Source organism: Cucumis sativus, chromosome 1, assembly GCF_000004075.3.
Source record: "Cucumis sativus cultivar 9930 chromosome 1, Cucumber_9930_V3, whole genome shotgun sequence".
Taxonomy (NCBI): domain Eukaryota; kingdom Viridiplantae; phylum Streptophyta; class Magnoliopsida; order Cucurbitales; family Cucurbitaceae; genus Cucumis; species Cucumis sativus.
The window spans coordinates 22,767,796-22,778,917 of record NC_026655.2 but is presented as its reverse complement, the minus strand read 5'-3'; the positions used below and the strand labels follow the sequence as shown (position 1 = coordinate 22,778,917).

The window sequence follows — 11,122 nt, the reverse complement described above, 5'->3', positions numbered from 1 at the left end:
TTAAATCTAATAAAAGAAATAATTTTCTTTTATAAATATAACAAAATATTTTCATATATTTAGGATAGATAACGATATATAAACAATAATAGATTGATATCTATGTCATAATAAATATACATACACACAGTAGTCTATCACAATTTATTATCAATAGACTATAACATTTTGTTGTATTTATACATATATTCATGTTTAAAATCATTTTTCTATAATATATTTTTTACTTACCATTTAAAATTATAATTATATATTAATTTAAAGATTTTTAATCAATTTACAACATCTCCAACAATTATATTTTAGAATTTAATTGGTAATCTTTTTTTGACGTCTTGAACATTTAACAAAATGAGTTTTAAGAATTAGGTTCATAACTTAACTTATTGCTTTTAAAAAAAAAACAAGTTTTGCCTCTCAAGTGTAAGAAAAGTACATATACATCATACATTTTAAACATTTGATATACATTTGCTACACTTGACATATCTTTGATATATATGGTATACAACTAATAAACATTTGATGCATTTGATATACTCAATGAAATCAATACACTTTATACACTAAAAAGTATTATATCTACAAAATGAAAAGAAAAAAAAAGTGTACGACATACTTTAAACGGGCATTTGCAAAAATAACAAAAAAAAAAATTATGATAATAGGATCCATGTCACTATATTTTCTAAATTGCAAAAATAACAAATTTAAAAATGAATAATTCTCAGATAACCGTTTGATATAATTAATTATTTGTCATATTTATCATATTCTCAATATGCAAATTTTCTATTTTATAAAATCTTATTCATAATTTGCCACCCGTTTCCTTTTTCAAATTTTTGTTGATATTTTCTTTAAAACTAACCATTTTTTTTCTTTCATAAATGTCTAATTACTTAATATAATATTAAAGGTTTAAATTCTATTTTTGTCCTATACTTTCTACCTTATTCTATTTTAGTCATTGAGCTTTTGAAAACCTATATTTTAGTCTATGGACTTTTAAAAAGAACCTATTTTATTTTTTTTCGTTAAGATTTTATTAAATCTCAAACATGATGATGAGATGAGTTTGACTAGGTTGTCAAGTAAGATAACCACTCATAATAATTTAGAGCTTTAATTTTTTTAATTACAGGTTAGATGGTAAACTGACGTTTTATCAAAAACTCAAAAAGTCACTTTGATGCATGTTGTCATTCTATTTCACTCTCTCACCATATGCTAGATGCAGTCCATCCACGTATAAATTTTTTAGTGCCTCAAGTTTGAGATGTTTTTGTGATTCGTTAGGGTATTTTTTTTTTCTCTTCCTCTTTTTTTTTTTGTTTTGTGATACATTGTGAAAATATCTTATGCAATTTCGTAGAGTTTATTTTATACATGTATTGTAAGTACTTTATTTTTCTAGTTTATTTTACTTATCCTAGTTGTTACATCAATATGTTAGTTCTATTTTGTGTTTTTTAATTGACTCAATGTCATTATTCTAATTGCATTCAAAATTAGAATTTGAAAATAAATAAATAAAGGGTGGGAAAGCCGAGGAAGGGATACGAGATATTAAGTTTTGGAGAAGCAATTAGTTTTTAATTTGGCCTTATTTGACTCAAGTGTGTTGATTTTGTTAACGTTGGCATACAAAATTTATAAAAGAAATTAATAAAAAAAATTGGTTATTTATTAGTTTAAAAAATATAATGAATATAGAGCCTAATAATTCAAATATAGAATATCGGTTAAAAAAATAAACATAATTACAATGGTAGGGACCAAAGTGAGCTTTTTTTATAAAGGTAAAGAACAAAACAAACATTTTTAAAAGTTTAGGAACCAAAATAGAATTAAGTACAAAAATATACGAATCAAAATAAGATTTTAACTTAATATTAACTATGACCATAAAATAATCATTAATTAATTTTGTTGGTTAAGCTATTAATTGTTATTATTTTTAGGGTAAATATCAATTTAAACTCTAAACTAATAATTGCATCAATTTAAATTCCAAATTTTGGGTTATATCAATTTAATCTAAAAAAACTAATAGTCATATCAAATAAGACAATCTAAACCTTGAACTTTCATAATTATATCGAAATAAAAGAGAATAATTTGCATATTTCTCAAATATAACGGTTACCTATTAACCAAAAATTAAAAATAAAATGAAAATTGAATCTATATCGAAATTGGTGATAGCATGGTAGTATAAAAAAATTGAATGTGATTGTAAAAGAAAATATGTAGTAAAGGTTGTGATTTAGTTAATACAAGAGATGATGATGATAGAGGCTCCTAAAACATTATAAGAAACATACTTTTGGAACAATATTATTAGAGTATGTTTCCTAGTATATGAACTATAATGTGTATGCCTTTAACCAAAAGTTAAAATATGAGTATATATATATATATATATATATATATATATATATATATATATATATATATATATTATATATGAGATAAATAAAAGTTAAAAAGAAGAAAAAAGAAGAAAAAAGAAGAAAATGAAAAGGGTAAGAAAGGAAAAGTGGTGGGTCAAAGGTGAGAAGCAAGTTGGTTGCACGACTCTCACTGTAGTTACTTCTTACTATGTATAGTGTATATAGTACACACTTTTAATTCATTCATTCTCCTTATTATTATTATTATTTCAATTTACTTATGGAATTTCTAAATCTTATATCAATTTTCTCTCTAACCTTCGACATTTACACTTTTAACCCTTTTTTTTCTTTTACTAAAAGCTCAACCTCAATCAATTAATTTTTGTAAAAAATATAATTTATTCAATTTTGTTACTTTTATCTAATTTTAATGGGTTATTTGAGTAATTTAAGTTCCATTTCATTGTCCCGGGGCGCCGCAGTAAGACCCCTCCTCACTTCAAAAATCTTTAATAAATAAATGAAGAAAGGACTCTTCTCTTTCAATTCATTTTATAATATCCACAACAAAACTCATTACTTTATATTCCAAAATAAAAACAGCTATAGCTTCATGTGAACTTAACTTACATTATGCCAATTTCAAAACTACTTTTATCTCATATTTATACCAATTTGGCCTATCATACCTTGAATACCCACTCATCAAAAGGAATGAAACAAATTTCTTGTTAACTCTTTTTTAAACCATACTAACATATACAAACTCTCCTTGCTTTCTTCACGAATTTCTCTTTATACTTCTATGGTTAATTGTGGACAACCATGGATGTTTCGAATCTATTTAGCAAATACGAAATAATTACAAGTATATTGATATCGAATCAACCTTATACGAAAAGACAATCAATTTAGGAAAATCATTCCATCAACAAAAAGACTTCGACTCCATCCACTAGTGAACTAACTACACTACCAACCATCTTATTATGAAATTATCACATGTGATGATACTAAATATCTCTTCCTGTTCTATCAAACAACATTCCCACCGTTTTCCTCCCCAAACAAATATTGAGTTAAACTACTTGAAATAACATCAATATCTTTTATTTTGTATTATTGCTTTCTTGTACAATGGTAAAAATGAATAAAAATTCACCAATGAAAAAAAGTGGTAATTACAAAAAAAAAAAAAAAAGAAGGGAGAGGAGGGGATTGCAGAGAGGAATTAAGAAGAGTTCTACTTTTTCTCTCTCGCCTTCCTTTTGTTCTCATCGTCCTCGCCATTAAAATTCTGACACTTTCTCTCTCTCTTCAGAATAAAAACCCTCTTTCTCTCTCCTCCTCGCCTTCTACAGTGCCTTTCTACTTTTTCTTCCCCCTGAGATGAAAAAGACAGCGAAAAATAATGGCGGTTGTGCGTTGATTGATTGGAGCAAAGCGTCCTGACCCATAAAGCAGAAGAAAAAAAAAAAACCCAATTAAAAATTAAAGGAAACATTTGTAGCAGAGCAAAAACAGAGGAGTCAGAGAGAGAGAGAGAGAGAGAGAGAGAGAGAGAGAAATTGGTAGAATGGTAAAGCAATAGTAGTACTACTACTAATCTATCTTTGCAATTTCATAGCCCATCTATCTATTTATCTACCACCACAGCAGAGCCTCAAAACATTAGTTTTAGTACCTTACCACCACGACCACGACCTCCATAACTTTCTATCACTAGCTACTACTCGACCCATTAGCCTTGGATTTCCGTTATTCAAAACAAACTTAAGATACATCCACCAAATGGAGCTCGCATGATGTTGTTTTAATTCTTTTTGGTTTTTGGGATTTTGATCGTTCTTCTTCCTCTTGCTTCCCTCGTTTCTGAAAAGTTCACCACTCACTCAGTGCGTAATGGGTCCTAGTTGATACCAGAAATGAACATGGGGGGAAGGTCGCTTTTCTTTGGTGTGCTTCTTCTACTTCTTTGAGATCTGGGTTTTTTCCTTCTACTAAATATCTCAAACCTTTCATGTTCTTCCTTCAAGATCTGGTGGCTCCCTGGCGTTTGTGGATCTTTAACTCTGTAGTAGTTTCAGTGCAAGAACTCATTAAGAATCAGTAATTTGTGGGTCTGTAGGAGGAGGAGGAGTTGGCTTTTGGTGAAGCTTAATCTGAGCTTTGTTTTGTAATTGTAAATTAAGAGATTGATATAATCTTGGAGGGAGTGTTAGTGCTGATTTGAAGCTTCGGATGAGGCGCCAAATCACTGTGTTCTGTTGTGAAACCGGCTTCGGTTGAGGATTCTAGAGTGGGCACCAAGTTTCTGATACTGTACAGATTGAAGCACGTTTAACTTGAAATTACAATGGCGCTTTAGTTTGGGGAGAGGAATACTGTACTTGTGGAGTGAACAAGAGCCAGATTCTTCTGGGTCGCGGATGTGTTCACATTAGCTATTTATTTATCACTTCGATTGAAGGATATTGTCAAGTTTCGGTAAGAATGAGGCTCTCTGCGGGTGGTTTTAGTCCTCAGGCTCCGGAAGGTACGCCATACTTTGAACTTTGAGCTACTTTTGCTTGAATTTTGTCTGTAAATACATTACGGGAAGTAATCAAAGATTGGAGATGATTCTGCTTTTGATAACTTTCCTATTTGATTTATACCCTTAACGTTTTTGTTCTTCATTTTTGGATTGATTAGGGAGGCTTGCAATTTAAGTCATTTTTTTGCCTTCCGGTGGCCTTGGATTTTGCAGCGTCATGCTTAGATTTATGTCCTTTTCCTGCCTTTGGAGTTTTGTTTTATATTTTTCCAACCTCTCTGTGTGTCAACCATGAAAGTCTTTCTCTCTCTCTTTCTCTCTCCCTCTCTCTCTCCCAATGAGTGGTCCAGCCATGGGATTTCCTAATTGGAAACATTGGCCTTTTTTTATGAAAATTGACCATCAATTTTGCAGGCGAGAGAAGGGTCCTGAATTCCGAGCTTTGGCATGCGTGCGCTGGTCCTCTTGTTTCTCTGCCGGCTGTTGGCAGTCGTGTTGTTTATTTTCCACAAGGCCACAGTGAGCAGGTGAACCCCATGAATTTTCATCTTTATTCAATGGCCACTTCAAATTTCTGACTTTCTTTTGAGATTTAACAACCTCGATGGTTATTTATGTGTTTGGTTGCTACTTACTCTGTTATGCTCTATGTTTTAATTGTGATTTTGACAGAAGTCAGCCTGTTTGATTGATATGATCTCTTATCTGTAGTTTTTGTAAATTTAATTGAGAAAGTTTTGGCATTTGGGATTATGTGTTGTTTGGTCATCTGATTGTTGTTCATTTACGAGCTTTTTGTTTGTGCAGTCTAGTGAGAGTATACTGATCCGTTTCATGGAATCTTTAAGCTCTTTAAATCTTAAAGCTTACACCCACTTGTTTCCTGTATAGGTTGCTGCATCTACCAATAGAGAGGTTGATGCCCAGATTCCGAATTACCCAAGTTTGCCGCCGCAGCTCATTTGTCAGCTTCACAACCTGACAATGCATGTAAGGCTTGGTAGTTTGCTTCTTCTGGTCTGGTTTTTGTAGGCCATGCTTCATTCTAACTTCGAAGTGTTTGAAAACTTTAGGCAGATGCCGAGACAGATGAAGTATATGCTCAGATGACTCTGCAACCCTTGAGTGCTGTAGGATTATTTCTCTTTTTTGGCATTTGATTAGTTGGACTCGTAGTTTTGCTTTTCATTTTTTTTTAATATGAATTACGTTTTTCTGCAGCAAGAATTAAAGGAAGCCTACCTTCCAGCTGAGTTGGGCACTCCAAGTAGGCAGCCAACGAATTACTTTTGCAAAACTTTGACAGCAAGTGATACCAGCACACATGGAGGTTTCTCTGTTCCTCGCCGTGCTGCTGAAAAAGTATTCCCTCCTTTGGTAAGTACTTCTTAAGGTTTACAAGTAGTCATTGCAAATCATAGTTCATGTTGTTTTGACCATATAGGTTCAATGCAGGACTTCTCTATGCAGCCCCCAGCCCAAGAGCTGATTGCGAGGGACTTGCATGATAATGAGTGGAAATTTAGACATATATTTCGCGGTAGGTGTTCATTTCTAGATATTTTCACTCTCCCACTCTTTGCATCTATTAGCTATAAAGGTGGCATTGGAGAAATAGAGAACTGACTGCTTTGCACTAGTTTAATAACCCAACATTCTCGATATCTTTGCAGGCCAGCCTAAAAGACACCTTCTAACAACTGGATGGAGTGTCTTCGTGAGTGCTAAAAGACTTGTTGCTGGCGACGCTGTACTTTTTATCTGGTATGCAGTGTAATCTTTATACTTTTCATTGCAGTATGATGAGAACGTTGTTTGTTTGTTTGTTACAAATCCAATATTATCTGGTTTTATCGTTCCTTATCATTTGACTTGTTTAGTATCTAAATGGAACAACAATATCTTCAGTCAACCCATCGTTTTAATGTCAATCAATCTTCTCTTATGATATCTGCTATAAAATCAATATCATTACAAGTTATTTGATCTTGACTTTGCGCTGTCAGCTTGTCAATGTAAGCCAGCTATCAATACAGTACTGATATCTTTTCTCTTCAGGAATGAGAAGAACCAATTACTCCTTGGAATTAGGCGTGCTAGTCGACCACAAACGGTGATGCCTTCATCCGTGCTGTCAAGTGATAGCATGCATCTAGGGCTTCTTGCTGCAGCAGCTCATGCAGCAGCTACCATCAGTCGGTTTACAATATTTTTTAACCCAAGGTGTGAAGTTTCTCTGGATGATTTGATGGGAATTCTTGAGATATTACTCGGTTTTTTAGTCTACATGTTCTTAATCAAAAAATGGACTTCTAATCAGGGCTAGCCCTTCAGAGTTTGTCATACCACTGGCCAAATATGTGAAGGCAGTCTACCATACTCGTGTTTCTGTTGGCATGCGCTTTAGGATGCTGTTTGAAACGGAAGAATCAAGTGTTCGTCGGTAGGTCTGGAATGTTAGTCTATAGTTCTCTCTGTCTATGTAAACTTCTTTTGTTCAGTAAGTTTCAAGGGTGAAATAGGTTATCTTGTTACGGGCCTTCTAGCTCTGTTTCTGGCTGCATTTAGTTTTGCCTAGTTATTGCAATTTGGCTTTAAAGTTACCCATTTCTTAATTGATTTCAGCTTCTTTAATTGAGTATATAAGTTTCTACTAATGGAATTCGATGCCAATTCATATGTCCCTAATATTTTTATGGTGTATACAGCTACATGGGCACAATCACTGGCATTAGTGACTTGGATCCTGTAAGATGGCAAAACTCACATTGGCGCTCGGTCAAGGTTAGTGACACAGTTAACACTTGAGGAATTGTAAAGCTTAAGTTTCGACTGATGTGGTCTTAACCAGTTTTCTAGTTTTTCTTCCATAAGTCAGAACATTACTCTAATAAACTGATTGATGCAGGTTGGCTGGGATGAGTCGACAGCTGGAGAGCGACAGCCGAGAGTGTCTTTGTGGGAAATTGAACCACTAACAACGTTTCCAATGTATCCATCACCGTTTCCACTTAGGCTGAAGCGACCCTGGCCAACTGGACTGCCTTCTTTTGGTATGTAATTCCAGTAATGATTTCCAGTTTTACTTTCTGTTCTCCCCATTGTATTTTTATTTAGACCGTGAAATCCTAGCTTTGGGCACTCATGTCTAACTACTCTATGTTTATCTCCTAGGCATCAAGGATAGTGACCTTGGAATGAATTCTCCATTCATGTGGCTACGGGGAGATAATAGTGATCGCGGCATCCAGTGTCTAAACTTTCAGGGAGCTGGGGTCTCACCATGGATGCAGCCAAGGCTTGATCCATCCATGATGGGTATGCAATCTGACATGTATCAAGTCATGGCTACTGCAGCTCTTCAGGAGATGAGGGCAATTGATTATTCCAAAATATCACCTGCATCTGTTCTTCAATTCCAGCAGCCCCAAAGCCTTCCTTGTCAGTCTTCTACCTTAATGCAGCCTCAGATGTTGCATCAGTCTCAACCTCAGCAGGCGTTTCTACAATCCGTACAAGAAAACCAGCAGCATTCGCAGCCGCAGTCTCAAACTCAGTCGCATCATCTTCAGCCGCAATTGCCCCAGCAATCATTCAATAATCATTCACAGCAACATCAACAGCAACCAAGGCAGACCCAACCACTCGATCATCAGCAGATTCCTTCTTCTATCCCTGCTATATCTCAGTTTGCTTCATGTTCTCAATCCCAGTCACCGTCCTTGCAAACTGTCCCTTCCCTTTGCCAACAACCAAGTTTTTCTGATTCCAATGGTAACCCTGCAACTAGTCCTACTGTTTCCCCATTGCATAGCCTTGCAGGTTCGTTTGTGCAAGATGACTCTTCTCAGCTGCTTAACCTTCAAAGAGCACATTCAGTAATTCCTTCAGCTGGTTGGCCATCAAAGAGAGCTGCTATCGATCCTCTCTGTACTGGAGCTTCTCAATATTTTCTACCTCAAGTTGAAATGTTAGGAACACAACAGAGTAGTATTTCTCAGAATACTGTTGCATTGCCACCCTTCCCTGGAAGGGAATGTCCTATTGATGACAGAGAAGAGAGTTCTGATCCTCAAAACCATGTTTTATTTGGTGTGAATATAGATTCTTCATCCCTTCTAATGCAAAATGGGATGTCAACCCTTAGGGGAGTTTGCAATGATAGTGTTTCTACAACTCTACCTTTTTCTTCCAATTATATGAGCACTGCTGGTACCAATTTTCCTGTAAATCCAACTATGACATCCTCGAATTGCATCGATGAATCGGGTCTCCTGCAGTCTCATGAAAATGTGGGCCAAGTAAACCCACCCAACGGAACCTTTGTCAAGGTGATGCAACATATCTGACACCTTTTTTTTCATTTCTACTTCTGATTGTTTGGTTTACATCCTCCTTTACATTGTACTATATTTGTGGCCTTGTCAGTATCCTTAATCCCTTCTTTCCTCCGCTCATTTTATGTATAGGTTCACAAATCGGGGACCTACAGTAGGTCGTTAGACATAACCAAATTCAACAGCTATCCTGAGCTACGCAGCGAGCTTGCTCGCATGTTTGGCTTAGAAGGCGAGTTGGAAGATCCTTTGAGATCAGGCTGGCAGCTTGTATTTGTTGACCGGGAGAATGACGTTCTTCTTCTTGGTGATGGCCCGTGGCCGTAAGTTTTCCCTTCTCCATAACTTACACCATTAGCATTTGGTTTATTCATTCTTGCTTTTAGTCAATACGTAAGTCAAATCTGTATCATGGCAAGTTAAGATTATAGTTGATATGTCCTAGGAAATGGCTCATTATAAAGTGAGTCTTTTTTCTGAAAGAAATGAACAGAAAAATAGAAACATACTCAAAATTTTCTCAATTTGTCAGCTTAGGAAGCAGTTGTATATCTCCCAGTCATTTAGTGGCTTAACCAATGATTTTTTCTTGTGTATACCAGGGAGTTTGTAAACAGTGTGTGGTGCATCAAAATACTTTCACCAGAAGAAGTTCAGGACATGGGAAAACGAGGTTTAGAACTTCTGAACTCTGTGCCAATTCAGAGGCTTTCCAACAGCACCTGCGACGACTATGGCAGTCGACAGGACTCAAGAAATTTGATTTCAGGGATAGCCTCTGTCGGGCCTCTTGACTACTGAGTGACTCACCTACCTGGTTACAACATCATCGTTCTCTCTTCTGTAATATTAGCATTTTCTTTATATTCTTCATATGAGGTTGTGGAAAAAAAGCTACAGAAATCTAGTTTAAACATGCTTATGCTCTAGTACTGTAATTAGACATTTTCTTTTTCTGTTCTGTACTATCTTATTACATTGACAATACACTAGTCCTAGGACATCCATATTTTATTCGAAGACGAAGACTTAAAGCTAAATCATCTTGTCTCTCTTTAAGCTGTAGAAATGGAGTAAATTTTAGCAGGATTGACCAAATTTCTTGTGAACCTAGTTTCTGTTTTGTAATGACTTGAATTTTTTACAAGCTTTTGGTTCGTTTAAGACTAAATACCATTGCATTCTTCTTTAGGAAACAGAAACTGAAGGAATGTTTTTAGTTGATTTGAGTTTTCAAGATTTGGGAAGAACCTCATGAATGAGAGAGATGAAGGTAGTTGGGGATGTTGCCAACTTTATTCATTGATATAATTAGTTTCCCTCTTGATGAAGGCAATGAAAAGAAAGAAAGGAACCAAACAAAAGTGATGGTACTTTACAGAATGGTAAAAGCCTCAACGAAAGGAGATGTCTTCGTCACTATGAAAATGAAACTTGAAAGCCAAAATTTAATTACCGTTCTTAGATTCCATGGTCCCTTTTTTCTCTTACGACATTCTATTAATTGCAAATTTTTCTTGATAAGCTCTAAAATGGGACCCCTATGGACCAACGCTGTTTGGTGAAGCTCTTGGTGTGATGCTTTTGTAAATTCTTGATTCCCAGACAGCCTCTGGACTTTGTCTCAACAATGGTTTTAAAATTGAAAGCTACTAATAGTGCGAAGATGATAGAACATGTTGGACAAATATCATTCATACATCACCCAAGTACTTTTTTTTTTAGTTATATTTTATGATGGACGTTACTTTAATGTTTTGAAATTATTTCTAAAAGTAAAAAGTAGTGTTAAATACCTATGACAAATATACCAATTCAAAACAATCAATGATATTTGCCAAACCACCAAA

General features: G+C 34.7%; 1 protein-coding gene across 1 annotated transcript; it reads left to right on the top strand.

Moving 5' to 3' along the window:
- Nucleotides 1–3,691: 3,691 nt before the first annotated feature.
- LOC101211705 (auxin response factor 6) lies at nt 3,692–10,381 on the top strand. Its single transcript, XM_004150727.3, has 14 exons — nt 3,692–4,935; nt 5,350–5,462; nt 5,827–5,925; nt 6,009–6,065; nt 6,157–6,312; nt 6,391–6,475; nt 6,609–6,699; nt 6,994–7,158; nt 7,256–7,378; nt 7,644–7,719; nt 7,844–7,988; nt 8,110–9,266; nt 9,405–9,595; nt 9,875–10,381. The coding sequence occupies exons 1-14, from the start codon at nt 4,893–4,895 to the stop codon at nt 10,071–10,073; spliced, it is 2,700 nt and encodes an 899-aa protein (XP_004150775.1). The 5' UTR covers nt 3,692–4,892; the 3' UTR covers nt 10,074–10,381.
- The last annotated feature ends 741 nt before the right edge of the window (nt 10,382–11,122 follow it).